At 39.8% G+C, this 24,687-nt stretch overlaps 3 protein-coding genes across 4 annotated transcripts; 1 reads left to right on the top strand and 2 right to left on the bottom strand.

The window, feature by feature from the left end:
• The first annotated feature begins 1,852 nt into the window (after positions 1-1,852).
• Positions 1,853-20,314, top strand: LOC113471451 (crossover junction endonuclease MUS81). Its single transcript, XM_026830605.1, has 6 exons — positions 1,853-2,009; positions 2,990-3,316; positions 3,364-3,689; positions 10,435-10,682; positions 19,231-19,481; positions 19,814-20,314. Exons 2-6 carry the CDS (start codon positions 3,008-3,010, stop codon positions 20,312-20,314), a joined length of 1,635 nt encoding a protein of 544 aa, XP_026686406.1. The 5' UTR covers positions 1,853-2,009; positions 2,990-3,007.
• LOC103518954 (dentin sialophosphoprotein) lies at positions 11,788-16,530 on the bottom strand. Of its 2 annotated transcripts, XM_008484036.3 has the most exons (5): positions 16,409-16,530; positions 14,628-14,723; positions 14,024-14,081; positions 13,233-13,313; positions 11,788-12,882 (listed from the first exon to the last, which is right to left on the bottom strand). In XM_008484036.3, exons 2-5 carry the CDS (start codon positions 14,712-14,714, stop codon positions 12,188-12,190), a joined length of 921 nt encoding a protein of 306 aa, XP_008482258.1. In that variant the 5' UTR covers positions 14,715-14,723; positions 16,409-16,530; the 3' UTR covers positions 11,788-12,187. The 2 variants fall into 2 exon arrangements, with proteins under 2 accessions (XP_008482258.1, XP_026686404.1); XM_026830603.1 differs by lacking the exon at positions 16,409-16,530 and having other exon boundaries at positions 14,628-14,878.
• Positions 16,693-22,538, bottom strand: LOC113471450 (dentin sialophosphoprotein-like). Its single transcript, XM_026830604.1, has 3 exons — positions 22,496-22,538; positions 20,415-21,145; positions 16,693-17,035 (listed from the first exon to the last, which is right to left on the bottom strand). The coding sequence occupies exons 1-2, from the start codon at positions 22,536-22,538 to the stop codon at positions 20,472-20,474; spliced, it is 717 nt and encodes a 238-aa protein (XP_026686405.1). The 3' UTR covers positions 16,693-17,035; positions 20,415-20,471.
• Positions 22,539-24,687: the final 2,149 nt, after the last annotated feature.

Raw genomic sequence — 24,687 nt, 5'->3', positions numbered from 1 at the left:
AAGTGTTAGCCGGCTAAGTCCACACCAGTAACCTCGAACGTCCTTGCATCTCTGACTCTAGGTTCTGGCAAAGGTATGGCCTTAGTTTGTACTTCATGTTGAGTGTAGCGCTTACAAACCACACAGTCTTTCAATATTTTTCGCACAGCTCTTCGTCCACCAATCAACCAAAATTGCTGTCTCAGAATTGCTAGCAAGGTCTGTGATCCAGCGTGGCAGTTTTCACGGTGTGTTGAGAGTACCAACCTCTGGACCACTGGGTGACTGGCAGGCAATACTACTGGGTAGCAAAAGTTTTCATCATCATTGCGGTATGAGGTTTTTGTCACAAGGCGTACAAGATCATCCTCGAATAACTAAAGGTCAAGCTTGATTGGTCCTTTAATTTTACGACCACTCCTGGACATAGTAGGTAGTTTTGGCTCATAGCTCACAATATCAGGAGCAGGATTGAACTGTCCTGATCCCTCAGGTTCGTCACCAACAGGAGCCATTTGAATAGAACTAGGCTCTTTTGGACTTTCTTTCTGAACGAGACGAAACACTACTCTTTCTGCTGACATGAATTCTTGAACAGTCAAGTCTTGTGGCTCAGGTAAACTGTATCAGGAGCAGGATTGAACTGTCCTGATCCCTCAGGTTCGTCACCAACAGGAGCCATTTGAATAGAACTAGGCTCTTTTGGACTTTCAGAATTAGCCTTCACAGGAACTGAAGAGATAGGACTTGGCTCCGACTGCTCCATTTCACCGGACATTGGTTCACCATCTTGAATCGCCGCATCCATGCCACCATTCTCACGAGTTTGGTGTAGTTTGAAAAGTACTTACACCAGCTCTGATCATGATTCTCAGAGTTGAGCATGGAAGAAACAACAGTTTTCTTTCTTTCCATGTTAATCTCTTCTTCGTTAAATTCCGAAACTACTTGAGGCCAATTCCTTAGGAACTTTAAACTTATTTTCTTAAGAATTTACATGTCTATCTGGAAAAATGTAAAAGCTCAACTTGGAAACTTGGAACGTCTTTATTTCGTCTTGGGAACGTCAAACGTCTTCTTTTCCTCTTCATTTCGTCTTCATAATTTCAAAATCTCCCGCATAACTACAACCAAAGAGAAAACGTCGTAAGGACGTGTTTACACGTAGGCTATCGCGACAACCGGAGAAAATATTCAAACTATGAAGAAAATTTGCTTATTGGAATTTGGGCCTTTTTTCCCCTAATGAGTATTTCTGTTCTACACACAAATACCAGAAGTGGTTAACGCCATTTTCCTCAAGTTGCATAATACTTGCTCATAGATCTATAGGTAATGTACATTTTGTAGCATTATACATGGCCACTAACTTACTTACCTTAATGGGTAGGGTGCTATTTATCTTGAATCGCCGCATCCATGCCACCATTCTCACGAGTTTGGTGTAGTTTGAAAAGTACTTACACCAGCTCTGATCATGATTCACAGTGTTGAGCATGGAAGAAACAACAGTTTTCTTTCTTTCCATGATGATCTCTTCTTCGTCAAATTCTGAAACTACTTGAGGCCAATCTTCGGGATTACCCGGGTGCAGGTGCTGTTTGAGATGCAAGACGTGTTGATAAGAGACCCCTAAGGTTCTTCACTCCTCTGAACTGTATCAAACTCATGATTATGATAAGTTGATAAGAAAAATCCAAAAATCTTATCCTTTTACATTGGTCTGATTGGTCACAAAAAAAGCAGTTTCAAATTTTGCCGCCAATCGTTTATCAGCAGCGAAGAGAAATTGTAAACAAGCCAAAGAGAAATCGTTGAAATTTAAAGTGCGCGCGAAATTTTTGAAATCTGATTTCTGAAAATTAACCAACAGTGAAGAAAAAAGTTAAAATTAGAAAGTGCATCTCTTTTTGTATTTTATTTTGTGTGTTTCTTTGTAGTATTTCCCTATCATCCTACCCCAATCATCAGATAAAGAGCTAAACTGAATTTAGTTCTTCCACTACTTGCTCCATACTGAGTAGTACAAGGTAAGTTCTTACCACATAGAATCTCAGATTGCTAACTAACAGCCTGAGCTCGCATTGGTTCACACAGCAAAGGTCTGTTCCCCTTGCTTCATTCAATAGGATAAGGAAAGTCATGTGATGTTCACACCAGATTTTTTACATAAAGCTAAATCAAAATTTTGAAGGTGTACCTTCAAAATCAAGCCCCCCCAAAAATTTAGGCAAGAACCGCCTATGAGCCTGAGCTGGTATTGGTTCACACAGCAAAGGTCTGTTCCCCTCTCTATGATGGCATACCTACCATAAAAAATTTCCCAGTCAGAATTTAGACTAAGAAGTCAGGGCTGTATTGAGGGGGGCCTGAGACTCCCTCCCCTCAAGCTTCATTTTCCTCCTTTACTGTAGGCCAGCCTCCAAAAATTCGGAGCATCTTTAACAGCACTTTCCAGTGTTCCTGTTTGTCTCACCAGAGGTTAAATGGAGAATCCTGCCATGCCATGCCTCTGTAAAATAAGAAACTACCAGGTACTTACTTTAGCATAATTGGGCTTTTTTTATATTGGGCAATTTTGTTGATTGATTTTATCAATTTACTTACTCAAACATATGGTACTTGTCTTTTTCATGTCACAGACTTTCCGTATCAGAACCATGTCAGCACCAGACCCGACCAAAGTCAGAATTTAGACTAAGAAGTCAGGGCTGTATTGAGGGGGGCCTGAGACTCCCTCCCCTCAAGCTTCATTTTCCTCCTTTACTGTACTTGGGGCAGCCTCCAAATATTTGGAGCATCCTTAACAGCAGACAGCAGTTTCTAGTGTTCCTGTTTGTCTCACCAGAGGTTAAATGGAGAATCCTGCCATGCCATGCCTCTGTAAAATAAGAAATTACCAGGTACTTACTTTAGCATGATTGGACTTTTTTATATTGGGCAATTTTGTTGATTGATTTTATCAATTTACTCAAACATACAGTACCTACTTGTCTTTGTCATGTCACAGACTATCCGTATCAGAACCATGTCAGCACCAGACCCGACCACAGTGAAAGCCAAGAAGAGAAAGAAAATCAAAATGCCAACCCCTGTCAATGATCTGTTCATCAAATGGCTAGAAGAATGGTATGTTGAAACTGCTACCAAAGGCTCCAAGGTACAGTATGCTTTTGGAAAAGCTCTGGTATCCCTGAAGAGATATCCACTGCCTCTCAAGTCCGGTAAGGAATGTTTAGTTTTAGAACATTTTGGTCCCGGTATTTGTACTAAACTAGATAGAAGACTTGGTGAGTATAAGAAAGAGAATCCTGGGGTGTTGAAACTGCTACCAAAGGCTCCAAGATACAGTATGCTTTTGGAAAAGCTCTGGTATCCCTGAAGAGATATCCACTGCCTCTCAAGTCGGGTAAGGAATGTTTAGTTTTAGAACATTTTGGTCCTGGTATTTGTACTAAACTAGATAGAAGACTTGGTGAGTATAAGAAAGAGAATCCTGGGGCATTTCCCGATGATGAAGAAGAACCACTACCAGACAGTAATAGCAATGATGTCGTTGAAGTGTTGAGTTCTCCTCCAGCAAAGAAACCCAACAATAATAGTCCTAAGAAATCAACTTACAAGCCAGCCAAAAACACTGTTCCCTTTGCTGTTTTTGTAGCAATGCATGAGAATGGGTTGGAATCAAGTATTGATGAAATACAATTGAAGTAAATTAATATTCTTCAGATTATGCGTTAAGTAGGAGAGAAAAAAGTAGGTAGGTAAGTACTTGATTTTCAAGTACAGTAGAACCTCGTTTATTTCAACTAATTGGGACCAGGGGTGGTTGAAATGATCACTTTCTATGATATTTTCCTCTGATAAGATAAGATATCCTTTGAAAGTTGGAAAAAACAATGGATTTTGGAGTTGAATTAATGGAAGTTGAAATAATCGAGGTTCTACTGTACTTGATTTTCCGTAAGTAACTAGGTAAGTAATCGTGTTGTATTTGAATTTATCTCAATCGAACTGAAGATACTAAAATAGATAATGTGGGATTGGTGTAAATATTAGGTAGGTAGAGAATAAACTTGAAATTTTAAGTGAGTAAGAAGTTAGTAGGTACTTGGATTATTAGTTCTTACAAGGTAGGTAAGTATCTTTAAATAATTGAAAGATTTTTACACAAGAAAAAGGCCCAACCCTGATTAAACCTTTTTTGAGTAAAATCAGTAAAATTGTTTTTCCAATGCCGCACGTTCTTCAGAATCAGCTCCATAAAGAATTATACAGGGTGTTTATAAAGTATTAAGACGAGGGGTGGGTTTCTCGAGAACCACTCAGAATGTCAAAAAACTCCGAGACACCTACATTTTTCATAATTTTTTTTGGGGGGGGATCAATATTTTTCATATGAAGATGAACTTTATAAACACCCTGTATTGATGTTCATGTATAATTCTTATCCGTCAAAATAGAGATAGCCGATTCTTTTGTAAAATTCTGTCGAAAATGATTTTTTTTCTTTCAATTTGCCCGTCCTTAAATAAAATGGTTCAACGTTCAAGTAGGTACTTAATTAATTATTATTAATGGGCTAATAAATAGAAAAGGTAGGAAGTCCATCTTGATCTCCACTAGTAAATTATTAATAGATATCCTACTATCCTAGAGTATTAAATTTTCAAACCTAATACACCTACGTGTTGTCCCAAACGGCCATTTGTGACCCGTCCAAATAGCCAAATACCACCACGCAGATCGTAGCTTAACTTCTGCGATCCGTTGAAACCTGGTACATTACAGCCTCTGCGTGCTAAAGAGATTGGTCGCTAATAAAAATGGTGCCATCTCCAAAACGTTATAATTACCTACTCACTTTTCTAAGATTCTCAGTGAATGTCAAAAGTATGAAAAATGTAAAAACAACTCATCTACGGAAGACCTAAAATAGGTACATAAATAATCAAGTCTTTTTTTACGGATCATCTAGTAGTGACTTCTAAGATTTCTAAATTTTTTTATGTATAATTTTGGCAAATTTCTGTTTTATGTTTTTCTGATTCCTTGGTCTTTGTTTTTTTCGATGGTTACTCCGGTTAAATGTTGCCAAATATACTTATCTTTACTTTGGTGTTATCTTGCCAAGCTCGTTATTCGTTGTTGTACAAATATCTGAATTGAATAAGTATTAATAGGTCACGGTTAATATGGCTATGGCAATATGGCACTGCCAAACATTAGCACACAACCACTCACACCCTTATACATAGGTTAGGTACATCTCCCTGACAAAAATAAATTTCTACGAGAAAAATGGATATTCTAGAATCTAGATCTAATGTGGAAATAATTGTAAAATATTCAGTCTCTTTTCTTTCTCTTCACGTGGCCATAACGTACTTGGATTGGCTACAGTCATTTGCTCTTGTTCATTTTGTAATTTGTAAGACAATAAATAATCATCATCTCCTTAAGGCACTTCCATGTCACTATAACTATATTCATCACATTCCCTGATAAACATTGGTCTCTTGAGTTAGTATTCCATCCCATTTTCTTCTTCACTTAAAATGGGAATTTCAATTGAATCAATTTTCCTGAGAATAGAATCGTCACCTGAGAATAGTTCATTTCCAAGTCTAGAAAATTAGAAATTGATTATTATCTTGTAGACTATAGGAACTATCGTTCGTCAACCGATACCCTATTCACCTATTCACCTATTCAGGTCTCGAGAGTAGTACAAATAAAATTCTAATTCTAAAGCGAATCAGGTAATTATTACCTACCGAATTATAAATTGAACTTTGGAAGGGTCATATATGACCTAATCCTTCTGTGCATCCTCATAAATGTCATCAAAATCCGAATTTTCAAGGTTTGTCCACACACAGTCGACCGGGCGTCGCTCCACATTCATTGACGGGCGTCGACAATGTGTGGACACACCTTCAGAGGTACATACGCACTAGCACTAGGTAGGTATATTAGAATAACTCCATCTTGACTCTTTAATAACTCCATCTTCAAACCTACAAAGAACTTTACAATCAGGGTCTATAAACTAAAACTTTCAGTAGGTACACTGGTACACCTAGACCTTTTTTAAATGGTCGGAATCCCCTCTAAATTATCAGGGAAAAAAGCTACAAGTATCTGAACTGACTTACCTTTTTAGCTTTCTACAAGGTGTACAAAAGACCTTCACTCTGAAGGTCTACCGGCTACAAACTACAACTTCAAGTCCACGTCTAATCCAGGTACAGAAGAAATTCCAACTCAAATCTACGAAAAGAAAGAAATGAACAAAAAGAAGAACGACTGGAGTCTGGGTTGCTGGAATGCGATTGGTTGAGACTGGGACTCCTCGTGGACCGCTCACTCCCAGACGAATCTCTCACCTCTATACTCTCACTGTTATCTCTCACACTCTCACTTCCATCTCTCACACTCTCACTTCCATCTCTTACATCCTCACTCTCACTATCCTCACACTCTGACAGGCTGGAGACGCTCCCTGAAGAGTCATACGGTGATAGTTCACTACTGGTGTCTCCCTCATTGATAGCGTCGTCGGTATCACTGCTCGTACTGACGTCACTTGCATCGATGTCGTCGTGGACGTTGTCTAGACGATCATCGTCCCCACTCCCTGTTGTGTTGTCTGCAGGTGTGTCCGCTGCAAAAGATTGAAATAGTCCAAGTGTCAATTTAGTATGCTTATCCTGCTCGAATGAGGAAGAAGTTATGACTGTTATACATAATAAATGACCTCATGTGTTCAATTATTTATTTTGGATTTCGAGCAAATTCTAGAGAAAAAAAAATCTCAATTTATAACAGTGACACTTCGACCTACAAAGAGTACAAAGAGAGCAAGCCCAAGTCCTCACAATGGTTGATTGCATATACTAATATGTGGTTCAAAACAAGCTGTCAATCAAATGTCCAGCAAGACGCGTAACTACAAGGTAAAAGAGATGTTTATAAAGCAACTGATGCAACTATCTGGTCTGAGTCTCGCCAAGACAATGGTCATTGTAGAGAAGTATCCAACCCCACTGCTACTCGTCAATGCATTTCATGAACATGGTCCAAATCTAGTGGCGGATTTGAAATATACACAGCTTGGTACTCGGATTGGAAATGTTGTTAGTAACACTCTGTATCAGTTTTATACTCGACAAACCTTCACCTAGCATACATTGGGTATTATTGTTCACGTAGTACCTACAGGTATGTAGGTTGGGCGTTTTTGTTCCGTTTAGCCGTTTCTAGGAGACAACCGTTTTGCGTCACTCTCATTTACTGTCACGAAAAATATTTCGATTGTTATATTTGCTTTTTAGTGTGGTGTATGGCAGCCTAACTAAGTAGTAAACAATATTTGTAACAATGAAGGGATAGAGACTGGCTTGAGATGTATCCGACATCCGTCCCTTGACTATAAAGTCCGGTTATCTGAATTCAATTTCTTAACCATCTGGAAGGTTTATCTATTAGAATGGTGATGACATCTTGATAATGAGTTAGTTGAAGAAATGAATATTAAGGATTCGTATTGATTCTTTCAAAATTTGGACATTTGGAGGCTTATTTCTGACAGGGTTTTGTTGTTTGTCAAGGTCTTCCAAGATGAGAAGTCACCGTTGACGTCATGCGAACAAGCGTTGTATCCTTGATTTATTTAGGTAGGTAGATCCTTATTTTGGCCTTTTATTTTGGAACAGTTTTACACAAATATGTATGTGGTAGATTTAACAAAAACTTTATTTTTTACCTATTTTTTCGATAAGGCGGTTTACGTCATTGTAAATGTCGTTTACACTTTACATCACCGACCTACCTATTTATTATTAAATAATATTTCAGATATTTATTTTCGTAATTTTTTATTGTATTCTAGTTGTCAAATCCACCCGTCCAGCAAATTCGTACACTATGACATAGGACCTACTATGTTCCCATTGTAAATTTGATATTTTGATAAGCTAGCGTAGGAAACGTAAACAAAGACCGAAATGTCTACATTAACCTATTGGTTAGATGTTAGATTGATCTAACAAGGGGCCCATTTTTAACTCAATGTTTAGATCAAAGATCAATAGAATTGGCTAAGCTCCCATTTTTTTCTCCTTTTTCCACTTTAATATTATAGTTCATCCAGATCAATGTGACAGCAATGAGTCATCAACCCAAAATGAAGGAACCAGTCAGATTGCAGGAAATCCTTACATTGTTGCAATTCAGGTAAAGGTCTATTTTTGATAAACTCTCTCTTCTAAAATGCAGAGGTAGCTCTAAGTTCAGAGGTTGGATTTCAGAACAGGTAAGGTGGATATCGCGCACCTTACCTTACCTGACTTTGTTTATTGTTTCACTGTTGGAGGAAGCACTGTGCAATATAGCTTCCCCTTTTAGAGATTCTCTACCATTGCACATGTGACATGTTTGGCAACAATGCCTATTTTTTTATTTCGGTTGGGTTAAAATTTAATGATTCCTTTCATCTTTGGTTGTAAAGTTTGAGTGAAACTGATTCTTGTCACCATATTCATTATTATCTTGGAGCTTAGAGTTCTTAGAACAAATTGACATAGAATATTCAAGACTATAGAAAATCATGATTTAGGACCGAAGACGACACAAAACATTTTGTTTGGATAATTGCTTTCTTTCTTCTCATGCAATCCTTTTTTTTCTGTTTCAAAATGTTGTATTAAAATTAAAATGCATTAAAAAATAATTAATAAACTTTCCGTCACACAGTAATTCAGAAAATGAATTATGAATTTATTTGAGACTAGGAAGAAAAAAAAAAAAAAAAAAAAAAAAAAAAAAAAAAAAAAAAAAAAAAACAGTAAACAACAAAACATATCATAATAAATTGCTCAGGGGAATTTTCCTTCCTGTGATAGATAAAGAAGTTCACTACCCTTGCTCTAATGAGGAGCATTGCAAAGAGAACTCTTCATGGAGTTTTCGTAGAGTATCTCGTTTAATTTATTGGTATCAGTGACAACTATGTGGTACGCCACTGGCCGATATTATTATAAACTAATAAAAAACCAAAACCTACATACCTAGTTAAGTACAAAGCAGAAGCTGAGACAGACACAAGTAGAATTAATCAAGCACTCACTGCTGGTTACTGCTTGCCAACCTCGGTCGCAAATTCTTCCAGCACACAATACCGCCTACTTATCGTTCCTTACGCGCGCCTCAGAAAACTTTTGTGTTTGGTGAAGATTGGAACTTGGCTTTATGCTGATCATAAGTCACAGCGTAACAAACCTGTCTAGCGCCATTGTCCACGTGCCTCACTTAGTCTACTGTATCACTTGTGGTCACACGCCTGCATATATACCATCATTATGAATACACAATTTAGGCCCTGCCTCGGTGGCGTAGTGGTCAAGACGCTCGCCTGGTAATCAGGAGGGCGTGGGTTCGATCCCAGCCGAGGTATGGAATTTTATCCTCATTTATTTGAGAATTTGACCACATAATAATAGAGCTCTAAGGGTTAGGTGGTAGAGAACGCCTAAGGCGTTAACCTCGCCTAGTGGTTACCTTCCACTCAAGAGTCTATTATTATTATTATTATTATTATTATTATTATTATTATTCTTTTGTAAATTTTTGTCAAAAATATTTTTTGTCCAATTTAGCTATTCTTGAATAAAACTGTTCAAGTATAAAAAATTGAAGTATGTACTTGATTAATTATTATTTATTTGCTAATAAATGGAAAAGGTAGGAAGTCCATCTTCTCCACTAGGTAGTAATAATAATAATAATAATAATAGTAATAGATAGCCTACTATCCTAGAGTAGGTACTAAATTTCCAAACCCAATGCACCTACGTGTTGTCCCAAACGGTCATTCGTGACCCGTCTAAAGTTCACCACGCAGATCCGTTGAAAGTTGAAAACTATGAAAACTGGTACATTACAGCTTCTGGAGTCAGCTCCCATGGCGTAGTGGTCTCTGCGCTCGCCTTGCCACGGGAGACCCGGGTTCGATTCCCGGCGGGGTCAAGAAATTTGCATCATCCAAATTATTCAAACTCGGATGTTTTCACTTTGACAAATACAGGGCAGAAAGTAGCTGAGCTTGTCTATGCTAAATATTTGTTAGGTAAAGGTCGGCCAGATAGTCAAAAGTCTTCTGATAGCAACAAAATCATGTCATACAATAGTCGTCTGACAGATTTTGATATTATTCCTCTGGGAAGCTCAAACTCCAAGAACAACATCAAATCTGAAGTGATCAACTTGGATACAGAAAATGGCCCTGCATCATCTAGTCAAAACTTCAGTGAGTTCTCCTCCAGCAAAGAAACCCAACAATAATAGTCCTAAGAAATCAACTTACATGCCAGCCAAAAACACTGTTCCCTTTGCTGTATTTGTAGCAATGCATGAGAATGGCTTGGAATCAAGTATTGATGAAATACAATTAAAAATAGTTGTTGAAAGACTGATTAGTAAACAATATTCTAACTTATGTATGGATAATCTTATTAAGAGAGGATTAGTAGTTGAGAATTCAAACTCGGATGTTTTCACTTTGACAAATACAGGGCAGAAAGTAGCTGAGCTTGTCTATGCTAAATATTTGTTAGGTAAAGGTCGCCCAGATAGTCAAAAGTCTTCTGATAGCAACAAAATCATGTCATACAATAGCCGTCTGACAGATTTTGATATTATTCCTCTGGGAAGCTCAAACTCACATATAAATGCGCATAGCGACCGGTGCCAGCATGGTAGGTAAACATTGGATTTTAGAATTATTGAGATATTGGGAAAATCGTACAATGCTGCAGTGAGTACCAAAGTTGTGACATAATAACACAAAGAAACTGCATTTACATTACAGCCTCTGGGTGCTAAAGTGATAGGTCACCAATAAAAATCTAGCTACCAACTCCAAAACAAACGTTATACTCATTTTTATACCTACTCATTTTTCTAAGATTATTCTCAGTGAATGAATTATGTCAAAAATATGAAAAATGTAAAAACAACTCATCTACGGAAGACCTAAAATAGGTACATAAATAATCAAGTCTTGTTTTACGGATCATCTAGTAGTGACTTCTAAGATTTCTACGAGAAAAATGGATATTCTAGAATCTAGATCTAATGTGGAAATAATTGTAAAATATTCAGTCTCTTTTCTTTCTCTTCACGTGTCCATAACGTACTTGGATTGGCTACAGTCATTTGCTCTTTTTCATTTTGCAATAAATCATCATCTCCTTAAGGCACTTCCATGTCACTATAACTATATTCATTACATTCCCTGATAAACATTGGTCTCTTGAGTTAGTATTCCATCCCATTTCTTCTTCACTTAAAATGGGAATTTCAATTGAATCAATTTTCCTGAGAATAGAATCGTCACCTGAGAATAGTTCATTTCCAAGTCTAGAAAATTAGAAATTGATTATTAGATTATAGGAACTGTCGTTCGTCAACCAATATCTACCCTATTCACCTATTCAGGTCTCGAGAGTAGTACAAATAAAATTCTAATTCTAATGCGAATCAATATTCCTAGCCGCCAGCCTTGTTAGATTAGTTGGTAGTGCGTCTGCCTTGTAAGCGCTAGGCCGCGGGTTCGATTCCCGCCCGGGACGGATTTTATCCTGATGGGATAATGTTCATTCTCGGAACGGCTGGCTTTCTCCTATCCTGTCTTCCTTCTCTCTTCGATTTCGGGACGATAAGACCATAGCGGTTACAGTTCCCTCTGTCAAACCTTCTAAAAAAAAAAAATATTCCTAGCCTAATCGGTATCAGTCTTCACTATGAGGTTGTGGTTATGTACCGGGTTGGGGAAGGCAAGGTTGGTAAACTTGCCTTGTTTTTAAGTTACCACTCCCATGTCAAACTGTAGGAACAATATCCTGCCTCACCTAGTCCGAGCTCATCTCAACCCGGTACATAACCACAACCTGAACGGAAGTTACCTCAGTCTCAACTTCGTCCAGCACAGCGGCAGCGTAGGTCTCTTCTCTCAATTCTAACCTGGACACAGTTTCAACCTACCTTCACACTTCAGTTCTAATCTTCACAGTTTTGATTTGCACACCTCAAATCTGACCTGCACACAGTTTCACCCAGCAAATACCTCAGTATGCACTATCCTGCGCACTTCAATTCTAACCCGCACAAGTGCACCCCTCAGTTCTGAGTTTCTGATCCGCACACCTTAGTTCTGCCCTGCACAATACAAATCATTGATATTCTTGAGAGTTCCACTCGACGTCATGTTGCGTCGGATCCCATATTTCTTTCGGATGTTCTCGATCGTTTTCGCCAAAGTTCGGTTGATACTTTCCCTCCCGAGTTTGGTCGAAGATGAAGTGCTCGAAGACTTGTCCTCCGCGCCCTCTTGCGGATTACTACTCGAACTATCGAGGGAAAAGTACACGTCGGATTTGCTTGAATTTGATTGGTTCTCCTTGCTCGAATTCGATTGGTCCAAACTTTGAATGTCTTTGCTGGAGTTGGACCGATCTAGACTGTTACTGTTGACGTCTTGGCGACTGGAGTCTGGGTTGCTGGAATGCGATTGGTTGAGACTGGGACTCCTCGTGGACCGCTCACTCCCAGACGAATCTCTCACCTCTACACTCTCACTGCCATCTCTCACACTCTCACTTCCATCTCTCACACTCTCACTTCCATCTCTCACATCCTCACTCTCACTATCCTCACACTCTGACAGGCTGGAGACGCTCCCTGAAGAGTCATACGGTGATAGTTCACTACTGGTGTCTCCCTCATTGATAGCGTCATCGGTACCACTGCTCGTACTGACGTCACTTGCATCGATGTCGTCGTGGACGTTGTCTAGACGATCATCGTCCCCACTCCCGGTTGTGTTATCTGCAGGTGTGTCCTCTGCAAAAGATTGAAACAGTCCAAGTGTCAATTTAGTATGCTTATCCTGCTCGAATCTCGAATGAGACTAAAAAGACCCTTTACCCCAGCAGTCTAAACAAGGTCTCCTGTACAGTTGGTCGTGTAGAGTTTAGTACAGTCGGTCACAGTTGGATTTGTAATTTTGTATTCCTGGGGGTAACGTTTCGAATCCCAATCTTCTTCTAGGACCTTGTTGATTCCTGGTACCAATTTTCTCAGGTTCTACATCCCGAACCCAATTCAGAATGGAAAAAATCAAAGAAAATGACGAAAGAAAGGCTATATTTCAATACATGTCCTTCTCTTCGTGCGTAGTAGATGTTACTTACCTTCTTGAAGGATCTTCAGCTTTTCGTTCAGCAGAGGAATGAAGGATAGAACTGTTTCATTTTGAGGTTCGTACTCCAGAACTAGAACAGATAAACAAAAACAATTTTAGATACTCAATAGTGTGATGGTGTCTCTTCTCGCTCCATCTGATGAGAGGTCTACTACGGGATGGACATGCTACGAAACAGACCACATGCGTCTAATGTAGCAGTTGTTTCATTGCTACGAAATAAAAACGGCGGTGTAACACTCGCTTTAAATGGAGCAGTTTTTTTTTTGCCAAAAAAAAAAACCGGGGGGTTAAAAACCCCACCAAAAAAAAAAAAAAAAAAAAAAAAAAAAATAGAAGAGTTATTCGTTATTTTGCGATCTTTTCTAAACCGGGAACCAGAATCAGTATAGCCTTTCTATAAACTTTAATCGAGTTGGGTCGACTGAAAACGCATCGTAAGAGACTTTTGAGTCGAATCGTCATAAGTATCCTAATCCTACCTACCCTCCAGGCCAAGTTACAGTTTCTAATTACTAATATTCTATTATTTAACAAGAATTTCTCATTTTATTATTAAACAATGCTTTCATTAATAAACAATACTTTTATTATTAAACTACTTTTTTTAAAAGAATTTTAATTGTGTTGAGCATAAATGCTTGTCACAAATGTCGTCCCTTGCTTAATACACTACGCTAAATTTTATGACTTGACTTGGACTCGAACCACCAACCTCCAGATCCAGAGTCCACCGCGCTAACCACTGCACCACTGAGGTTGGTTTATTAAACTACTTACTAGTTTTACAGTGTTGCATGGCCTCCTGATACTTCTTCTTCATGATGAGTGAGAGAAACTGTAACCAAAGATAGAATTCCTTTAGTTGGGGGGATAGCACTTTGAATGCACCAGTTCTCAGTAGATCACTAAAGTTAAGCAACGTTGATTAGTATCCAGTTAGGTGACTATGATTCTGATTATCTATCTGGACAATCGTGTGCTGCTGCATTTCACCGGCCCCACTATTGGATTTAAATATGTGATGGGCCATGGCTTTCATGCTGGTAGAGTTCTCCTGGGGGTACGGGCGATTGTCGATTCCCCCGATTTCATACCGATTGACATGCTCAAGTTTTCTACCTGTATACACAATAATCGGTGGAATAGAACATCCAGTCCATGGCAACCCTAAAAAATTATCGGGGGAATCGAACACCGGAAATAAGACAAAATCAAAAAGTCGGGGGGGAATTGAATGCTGTCCGGGGGTACCACCTCCACAATCGTGTGCTGCTGGCTTTCAATATTTGATTTCTACTATGGCTTTCATTTTGGCAGACATTTCCTGAAGGAGCTCTTCCACCCAACCACTATTACCAACCACCTCTACAACCGTACTTACCTCTGCTAATATTTCCAGCGGTGCTGAACTGGTATCTGTATTAGTGTCGCCTGGGGTGTCTATTTCATTGCCGTTGAGTTCCATCATGGTTGGAACCTAGGGGACAATAAACTTTGGTTAGGACCTAATTGGACATAAGTAAAAATAAAGGATACATAGATATTAATACAATTAATGCGCCGGACATAGTGGCATACCCTACGTTTGGAATAGAAATCAGTTTGTTCTAGACTCAGGGACCCTCAAACGGATACCTCCACCGATTTGGACTCATATCGATACTTCCTCATTAGTAGGATAGATATTAATACAATTAATGCGCCGGACATAGTGGCATACCCTACGTTTGGAATAGAAATCAGTTTGTTCTAGACTCAGGGACCCTAAAACGGATACTTCCACCGATTTCGACTTACTTCGATACTTCCTTATTAGTAGATACTCATTACAATATTACATTATAGAAAGTTATCACTAAACCAGAACTTGAGATGGTTACTGTTACTCTCACATAGTGTAAGAATTTTTTTTTTTTATAAGGATCTCGGATTTTAGAGAGAAAAAAAAGAAGTAGTTATGACTGTTATACATAATAAATGACCTCATGTGTTCAATTATTTATTTTGGATTTCGAGCAAATTCTAGAGAAAAAAAATCTCAATTTATAACAGTGACACTTCGACCTACAAAGAGAGAGAGAGAGAGAGATTGACTGAAGATCTAACAGTAAGAGAATACCGGAAAGGAAAAAAAATCCAAGGACCAAAGTAGAACACAGATACATAGATTGGAAACTAATAAAAAATTCAGGCAGAAAAAAAAACTTACTAGAAAAAAAAGGAGAGAGAGAGAGAGAGAGAGAGAGAGAGAGAGAGAGAGAGAGAGAGAGAGATTGACTGAAGGTCTAACAGTAAGAGAGTAAATACCGGAAAGGAAAAAAAAAATCCAAGGACCCAAGTAGAACACAGATAGATTGGAAACTAATAAAAAATTCAGGCAGAAAAAAAAACTTACTAGAAAAAAACTGGCCTCGATCTGCCAAGAGTTTTTTCATCTATACCACCACACCTTGTGAGTTTTTTGTTTGTTTTTACCTATTTTTTATGTATAATTTTGGCAAATTTCTGTTTTATGTTGTTCTGATTCCTTGGTCTTTGTTTTTGTTGATGGTTACTTCGGTTAAATGTTGCCAAATATACTTATCTTTACTTCGGTGTTGTCTTGCCAAGCACGTTATTATGTAGCTTAAGTATATATGTATATCTGAATTGAATAAGTATTAATAGGTCATGAGTAGGTGATATGGTTATGGCACTACCAAACATTAGCACACAACCACTGACACCCTTATACATAGGTAGGTACTGCGTTAGGTACATCTCCCTGACAAAAATAAATAGGTAATTATTACCTACCTAATTATAAATTGAACTTTGAGAGGGTCATATATGACCTAATCCTTCTGTACATCCTCATAAATGTCATCAAAATCCGAATTCTCAAGGTTTGTCCACACACAGTCGACCGGCCGTCGCTCCACATTGATCCACATTCATTGACGGGTGTCGACAATGTGTGGACACACCTTCAGAGGTACATACGCACTAGCACTAGGTATATTAGAATAACTCCATCTTGACTCTTTACTACAAACCTACAAAGAACTTTACAATCAGGCTCTACAAACTACAACTCCCAGTAGGTACACCCAGGTCTCCTGAAGGGTCAAAACCCCCTCTAAATTATCAGGGAAAAAGCTACAAGTATCTGAACTGACTTACCTTTTTAGCTTTCTACAAGGTATACAAAGACCTTTACTCTGAAGGTCTGCCGGCTACAAACTACAACTTCAAGTCCACGTCTAATCCAGGTACAGAAGAAATTCCAACTCAAATCTACGAAAAGAAAGAAATGAACAAAAAGAAGCGGCTGGCTTTCTCCTATCCTGTCTTCCTTCTCTCTTCGATTTCGGGACGATAAGACCATAGCGGTTACAGTTCCCTCTGTCAAACCTTCTAAAAAAAAAAAATATTCCTAGCCTAATCGGTATCAGTCTTCACTATGAGGTTGTGGTTATGTACCGGGTTGGGGAAGGCAAGGTTGGTAAACTTGCCTTGTTTTTAAGTTACCACTCCCATGTCAAACTGTAGGAACAATATCCTGCCTCACCTAGTCCGAGCTCATCTCAACCCGGTACATAACCACAACCTGAACGGAAGTTACCTCAGTCTCAACTTCGTCCAGCACAGCGGCAGCGTAGGTCTCTTCTCTCAATTCTAACCTGGACACAGTTTCAACCTACCTTCACACTTCAGTTCTAATCTTCACAGTTTTGATTTGCACACCTCAAATCTGACCTGCACACAGTTTCACCCAGCAAATACCTCAGTATGCACTATCCTGCGCACTTCAAAATCCAAAAGAAAATACAAAAATCCAAGAAGAATATCACAGAAAAACGAGAGATAAAATTCAGGAATTCAGCGAAAGTGAAAAGAAAGTACTACTAAAAGCACACACACACACGGTGACTTTCTAAAAGATTTAAAGTGTTCGCCAGTTCTAATCTTCACAGTTTTGATTTGCACACCTCAAATCTGACCTGCACACAGTTTCACCCAGCAAATACCTCAGTATGCACTATCCTACGCACTTCAATTCTAACCCGCACAAGTGCACCCCTCAGTTCTGAGTTTCTGATCCGCATACCTTAGTTCTGCCCTGCACAATACAAATCATTGATATTCTTCAGAGTTCCACTCGACGTCATGTTGCGTCGGATCCCATATTTCTTTCGGATGTTCTCGATCGTTTTCGCCAAAGTTCGGTTGATACTTTCCCTCCCGAGTTTGGTCGAAGATAAACAAATCCAAAATACAAAAATCCAAGAAGAATATCACAGAAAAACGAGAGATAAAATTCAGGAATTCAGCGAAAGTGAAAAGAAAGCACTACTAAAAGCACACACACACACACGGTAACTTTCTAAAAGATTTTAAAGTGTTCGCCAAAAAAGTATAATATATGTTTTATAAAGTGACGTTTTTTTTCGACAAAAAGGTTGCGAGAGAAAATGACGTCGTGCAAAAAGGTTGAAGGTTCTCAGTTGTTATGGGTGTGACAAGAGGCAAGAGGGAAAGGTTGGAGACATGTGTTGAAATAGGGAGACTGAGAGACGCGGCAACGGGCTTTTGGCACACCCTAAATTATCGATTATACAATGTTTCCGTCTGGGAGGAGAAGAGGAGGGGAGGGGGTAAGAGGAGGAGAAGGAGATAGAGAAGGAATAGGAAATTAATATGGAAGAGAGAGAGAGAGAGACAGAGGAGTGTAAAGAGGGGAAAGAATAGAGAGAGAGAGAGGAAAGAAGAAATAGAAGATGGATGCAAATGGAAGGAAAGAGAGAGAGAAAAGAGGGGAGGGAGCCAAGGAGGAGAAGGGGAGAGAGAGGGAAAAGGAAATTAATATGGAAGAGAGAGAGACAGAGGAGTGTAAAGAGGGGAAAGATTAGAGAGAGAGAGGGGAGAGAGAAGAAATAGAAGATGGATGCAAATGAGAGAGAGAGAGAGAAAAGAGGGGAGGGAGTTAATCGAGGAGAAGGGGAGAGAGAGAGAGAGGGAATAGGAAATTAATGTGGAGGGGAGAGAGAGACAGAGGAGTGTAAAGAGGGGAAAGAATAGAGAGAGAGGGAGGAAAGAAGAAATAGAAGATGGATGCAAATGGAAGGAGAGAGAGAAGCGAGGGGAGGGAGTTAAAGGAGGAGAGAGAGAGAATAGGAAATTAATGTGGAGGGGAGAGAGAGACAGAGGAGTGTAAAGAGAGGAAAGAATAGAGAGAAGGGAGAAAAGAAGAAATAGAAGATGGATGCAAATGGAAGGAGAGAGAGAGAAAATAGGGGAGGAAGTTAATGGAGGAGAAGGAGAGAGAGAGGGAGGGGATAGGAAATTAATGTGGAGGGGAGAGAGGAGAAGTGTAGAGAGGGATTTGTATTCCTGGGGGTAACGTTTCGAATCCCAATCTTCTTCTAGGACCTTGTTGATTACTGAAAGTTGGTAATCAATATGACTAAACGTCATTGTTGACTTTGGATCTTGCCCTCTTTGGTACAGAGAAGAATTGTTTCCTGGTACCAATTTTCTCAGGTTCTACATCCCAAACCCAATTCAGAATGGAAGAAATCAAAGAAAATGACGAAAGAAAGGCTATTTTTCAATACATGTCCTTCTCTTCGTGCGTAGTAGATGTTACTTACGATGATAAGAGAGATTGAAAGAGCAAAAATAAGAGGGTGGGTTAGGGAACACTCTTAAAAGACATGAAGAAAACCTAGGAAAAAGGTCAAAGTGTCAGTAGGACTGGAAATAGCTTAGATTGTAACGCGTCTGCCTTGTAAGCGCTAAGTCGCGGGTTCGATTCCTGCACGGGATCTTTCTCCTAAACAGATAAGGTTGGTTCTCGGAACGGCTATGGCTTTCTCCTAATATCCCGTCTTCCTTCTCCACGATTCGGGACGATAAGACTTCCGTTCTCCGTTGTTGTAAGTCTTCTGATAGCAACAAAATCATGTCATACAATAGTCGTCTGACAGATTTTGATATTATTCCTCTGGGAAGCTCAAACTCCAAGAATGTCAAATCTGAAGTGATCAACTTGGATTCTGAAGATGACCCTGCATCAAGTGCATCATCTAGTCAAAACTTCAAAGGTGAAATCATAAATCTTGATAGTCAAACAAGTAATCAAAGTTCCCTCACATCTTCCTTGTGTAAAACCGACAGTCAAAGCTCTTGGTCAACCAAAAGTAACCCTACGGATAGTCAAACCTCTAGCAAATCCGAGTCGACTGGAGTCTGGGTTGCTGGAATGCGATTGGTTGAGACTGGGACTCCTCGTGGACCGCTCACTCCCAGACGAATCTCTCACCTCTACACTCTCACTGCCATCTCTCACACTCTCACTTCCATCTCTCACACTCTCACTTCCATCTCTCATTTCAATTGAATCAATTTTCCTGAGAATAGAATCGTCACCTGAGAATAGTTCATTTCCAAGTCTAGAAAATTAGAAATTGATTATTAGATTATAGGAACTGTCGTTCGTCAACCAATATCTACCCTATTCACCTATTCAGGTCTCGAGAGTAGTACAAATAAAATTCTAATTCTAATGCGAATCAATATTCCTAGCCGCCAGCCTTGTTAGATATTCTAGTTGTGGATAATCACGAGACAGGCGCTCGGTACACAGTACCTACTGAAACATTAGAGGAACTTATACGTCTTGATGTTAAGTATGAAGTCAAAGGATTGAAAATCGGAGACTTCACATGGATAGCTAAGGATATGTATGGTAATGAACTCGTACTCCCTTACATCGTGGAACGCAAACGTATGGATGACTTTGCTCAGAGTATCAAGGACTCGCGATTCCAAGAGCAGAAGTTCCGGCTCAAAAAGTGTGGCCTCAAGAATCTAATCTACCTGGTTGAGAACTACGGGTCCAACATGTTCCTAGGATTACCTCTGACGTCTGTACTACAAGCAGCTACTAACACGGAAGTTATTGATGGGTCGTACTCCCTTACATCGTGGAACGCAAACGTATGGATGACTTTGCTCAGAGTATCAAGGACTCGCGATTCCAAGAGCAGAAGTTCCGACTCAAAAAGTGTGGCCTCAAGAATCTAATCTACCTGGTTGAGAACTATGGCTCCAACATGTTCCTAGGTCTCCCTCTGACGTCTGTACTACAAGCAGCTACTAACACGGAAGTTATTGATGGTCGCACTTCAATTCTAACCCGCACAAGTGCACCCCTCAGTTCTGAGTTTCTGATCCGCACACCTTAGTTCTGCCCTGCACAATACAAATCATTGATATTCTTGAGAGTTCCACTCGACGTCATGTTGCGTCGGATCCCATATTTCTTTCGGATGTTCTCGATTGTTTTCGCCAAAGTTCGGTTAATACTTTCCCTCCCGAGTTTGGTCGAAGACGAAGTGCTCGAAGACTTGTCCTCCGCGCCCTCTTGCGGATTACTACTCGAACTATCGAGGGAAAAGTACACGTCGGATTTGCTTGAATTTGATTGGTTCTCCTTGCTCGAATTCGATTGGTCCAAACTTTGAATGTCTTTGCTGGAGTTGGACCGATCTAGACTGTTACTGTTGACGTCTTGGCGACTGGAGTCTGGGTTGCTGGAATGCGATTGGTTGAGACTGGGACTCCTCGTGGACCGCTCACTCCCAGACGAATCTCTCACCTCTACACTCTCACTGCCATCTCTCACACTCTCACTTCCATCTCTCACATCCTCACTCTCACTATCCTCACACTCTGACAGGCTGGAGACGCTCCCTGAAGAGTCATACGGTGATAGTTCACTACTGGTGTCTCCCTCATTGATAGCGTCATCGGTACCACTGCTCGTACTGACGTCACTTGCATCGATGTCGTCGTGGACGTTGTCTAGACGATCATCGTCCCCACTCCCGGTTGTGTTATCTGCAGGTGTGTCCTCTGCAAAAGATTGAAACAGTCCAAGTGTCAATTTAGTATGCTTATCCTGCTCGAATCTCGAATGAGACTAAAAAGACCCTTTACCCCAGCAGTCTAAACAAGGTCTCCTGTACAGTTGGTCGTGTAGAGTTTAGTACAGTCGGTCACAGTTGGATTTGTAATTTTGTATTCCTGGGGGTAACGTTTCGAATCCCAATCTTCTTCTAGGACCTTGTTGATTCCTGGTACCAATTTTCTCAGGTTCTACATCCCGAACCCAATTCAGAATGGAAAAAATCAAAGAAAATGACGCTTTTTTTTTTTTTTTTTTTTTTTTTTTTTTTTACGATCCACTCAAAAAATCTCGAGAATTGATTTGAAATTTGAATTTCTTTAAACGCTGAAACATAAAATCTTACCTGTGCAATTACTGGCACGGCCTAAAGCTGTGCCCTTCCTAAGACACGGCACAATACCTTGCCCGGCACAATCCTTTGTTAACGCCTACTTAAAAAAGAGGGAAAGAAAGGCCCAACCCATCCTTTAGGGCTGTTTGCCCCTACACCTAAGCCTTAAGGTGGTCTTGTTTATAAAGGGCGTACTTACTCGGAGTTTCGGCTGGGCATATCTGTTTTCCGTTTAGCCAGATGGTCTTCACCTTGGGACTGCCTCCATTCGGTTCAAATCGGACCATTATCCGAGTTGTCATAGGTCGACTGGGATCCAGAACTTGCTCCAGGTTGAGGATGGTGAACTCCTTGTTATTCGAAGTGGTCACTTCTCCTAGCCATGACTGAAAATCAATGGAACAGTTGTGCTGACTTAGGTGAGGTTTTAAAGTCAAAGAGCTGCCAGCCTAGTTAGCTTAGTTGGTAGTGCGTCTGCCTTGTAAGCGCTAGGCCGCGGGTTCGATTCCCGCCCGGGGCGGATTTTATCCTGATGGGATAATGTTCGTTCTCGGACCGGCTGGCTTTCTCCTATCCTGTCTTCCTTCTCTCTTCGATTTTCGGGACGATAAGTCCATAGCACTTACAGTTCCCTCTGTCAAAACCTCTAAAAAAAAAAAAACATGGCTATAGAGACCATCACCCCGGTGTATGGCTGATAGAAGAGTGTTTTCTCTGTTTTGTCATCCTCTTTCGGCTAAAAGCCGCTACAACAACAACAACAACAACAACATGTTCAAAGGCACAAACTTATGTCATTATGTGCATGAAAATATCCAAAATAACATGGAGTTTACATGAGCCTATGAGAACTTACCCCCCGGGTTTACAACTGGAAGGCTACCTATAGTTGATGTGTTCGAAATTTTAGACGTGTAGGTAGTAGGTACTGACTTTATGATCGCACTGTAGGTAAACTACTTACTAGTTTTACAGTGTTGCATGGCCTCCTGATACTTCTTCTTCATGATGAGTGAGAGAAACTGTAACCAAAGATAGAATTCCTTTAGTTGGGGGGATAGCACTTTGAATGCACCAGTTCTCAGTAGATCACTAAAGTTAAGCAACGTTGATTAGTATCCAGTTAGGTGACTATGATTCTGATTATCTATCTGGACAATCGTGTGCTGCTGCATTTCACCGGCCCCACTATTGGATTTAAATATGTGATGGGCCATGGCTTTCATGCTGGTAGAGTTCTCCTGGGGGTACGGGCGATTGTCGATTCCCCCGATTTCATACCGATTGACATGCTCAAGTTTTCTACCTGTAGAATATGAAAAAAAAGCGTTTTTGGCGGACTTTTAGGTGAAAAAAAACACCTCCCCGCCAGAAATTGCTCGAGACATTTTTGACCCTTAATGTAGATATGTACATAGGTGGTATTAAAAGAAAGTTATTCCCAAAGTTTTAAGTTGGTTCAATTTTTTCCCTTTTCGAATGTCAAGTTTTACTGTACTAAAAAGGGAAAATCTCCCTTTTGCCTATGAAGCAATAGTAGGAGGGGGAACGGAATTTCCCTTCCATCTTATAAGAAATAAGGGTTAGAGGGGAATGAGTTTAGCAATAGAAGGGAAGAAGAAGGGGGGGAGGAGGAGGAAAAGATGTTTCTAGATTAAAGGCGGTTTCCAAACTTTTCAAGAGCAAGGCTCCCGTAAAAAGGGGCTTATACCAGTTATACCATCGATCCAGTCATATCGTGATTTTTGCAGACACTCGCCTGATAATCAGGTGGGTGTGGGTTCAATCCCAGCCGAAAAATAGAATTTTATCCACAACCTCTTCTTCGTCGCCTTTTTCTGTGTACAGACGGGGTCGGCATTTTTCGTCAGCTCCTAAATCAGCCCTAGGGTGATTGTTTTGGACGGACATTTGGTTTTGGCTACAAAATTTTTACGAGTGGATGCCCTTCACACTCAACCTGATGCGATTTCTTCAGCCAGGGAAATTTCGAGCAGTTAGGTCTGTATAGGTATGAATAATAATAATAACAGAACTATTACAATGGTAGTTATCCACCTGTTTGATATCTCTACATTGGGGGACACATTCTGACATAATGATATTCACCTCAGTCCGTTTGTTATAATTGGTAAGTTAATTATTCGAGAACAATATAGACGTGACTTTCTCAATAGTTAGTGGCAAGTTACCTAATACCTATATACCTAGTGGTAGTGAGTTTCGTTGGACATAGGTACCTGTTGCTTAATATAGTTGTAAGTCATACAATATGAGTTTTGTTTCTTTTATTGGACCTAGGCACATTGGTATAGGTAACCTAGTGGTAGTGAGTTTCGTTGGACATAGGTACCTGTTGCTTAATATAGTTGTAAGTCATACAATATGAGTTTTGTTTCTTTTATTAGACATAGGCACAAGGTATAGGTACCTACCAACCTACCTATGATACTGACAGCAATAGGTAGGTATAAAATTGACCCATGTGAATAGACTCTGACCGCGAGGACGTTTGCAAGACAATGTACTCAGCTACTCAGTTACCTACTCACGTTATCTGGGTGAAATAATAACAGTGTGCTCATAAAGTTCGAATCCCACCATCGACAGAAAAAAAAAACAGTGTTATGTTGAAAGTTGAAAGGCTCTGCTTGAAAAGAACAAGCACAAGTCGATGGTTGTCTACGGTTCAGGACGAGCCAATTAAACATGGGGGACACATTCTGTCCTAATCATATTCACCTCAGTCCGTTGGTTATAATTGGTAAGTTAATTATTCGAGAACAATAGACGTGAATTTCTCAATAGTAAGTGGTAAGTTACCTCATACCTATATACCTAGAGTAGTGGTAGTGAGTTTCGTTGGACATAGGTATACCTGTTGCTTAATATAGTGGTAAGTCATACAATATGAGTTTTGTTTCTTTTATTGGACCTAGGCACATTGGTATAGGTAGTTGTAAGTCATACAATATGAGTTTTGTTTCTTTTATTAGACATAGGCACAAGGTATAGGTACCTACCAACCTACCTATGATACTGACAGCAATAGGTAGGTATAAAATTGACCCATGTGAATAGACTCTGACCGCGAGGACGTTTGCAAGACAATGTACTCAGCTACTCAGTTACCTACTCACGTTATCTGGGTGAAAT

The sequence above is a fragment of the Diaphorina citri genome, unplaced genomic scaffold (genome assembly GCF_000475195.1).
Source record: "Diaphorina citri unplaced genomic scaffold, Diaci psyllid genome assembly version 1.1 scaffold2452, whole genome shotgun sequence".
NCBI classification, from domain to species: domain Eukaryota; kingdom Metazoa; phylum Arthropoda; class Insecta; order Hemiptera; family Psyllidae; genus Diaphorina; species Diaphorina citri.
This window is presented reverse-complemented; position numbering and strand designations above follow the sequence as displayed.

What these genes read in the sequence shown, in the direction of transcription:
- LOC113471451 (XM_026830605.1), top strand. Translation starts at nt 3,008, where the DNA reads ATGTCAGCACCAGACCCGACCACAGTGAAAGCCAAGAAGAGAAAGAAA. An exon ending in ATTGATGAAATACAATTGAA is followed by an intron (nt 3,690 to 10,434) that starts GTAAATTAATAT and finishes AATACAATTAAA; the next exon opens with AATAGTTGTTGAAAGACTGA. An exon ending in GACAGATTTTGATATTATTC is followed by an intron (nt 10,683 to 19,230) that starts CTCTGGGAAGCT and finishes TTGATATTATTC; the next exon opens with CTCTGGGAAGCTCAAACTCC.
- LOC103518954 (XM_008484036.3), bottom strand. Translation starts at nt 14,714, where the DNA reads ATGATGGAACTCAACGGCAATGAAATAGACACCCCAGGCGACACTAAT. An exon ending in CATGCAACACTGTAAAACTA is followed by an intron (nt 13,314 to 14,023) that starts GTAAGTAGTTTA and finishes TATCTGTTCTAG; the next exon opens with TTCTGGAGTACGAACCTCAA. An exon ending in GCTGAAGATCCTTCAAGAAG is followed by an intron (nt 12,883 to 13,232) that starts GTAAGTAACATC and finishes AATCTTTTGCAG; the next exon opens with AGGACACACCTGCAGATAAC.
- LOC113471450 (XM_026830604.1), bottom strand. Translation starts at nt 22,538, where the DNA reads ATGAAGAAGAAGTATCAGGAGGCCATGCAACACTGTAAAACTA. An exon ending in CATGCAACACTGTAAAACTA is followed by an intron (nt 21,146 to 22,495) that starts GTAAGTAGTTTA and finishes AATCTTTTGCAG; the next exon opens with AGGACACACCTGCAGATAAC.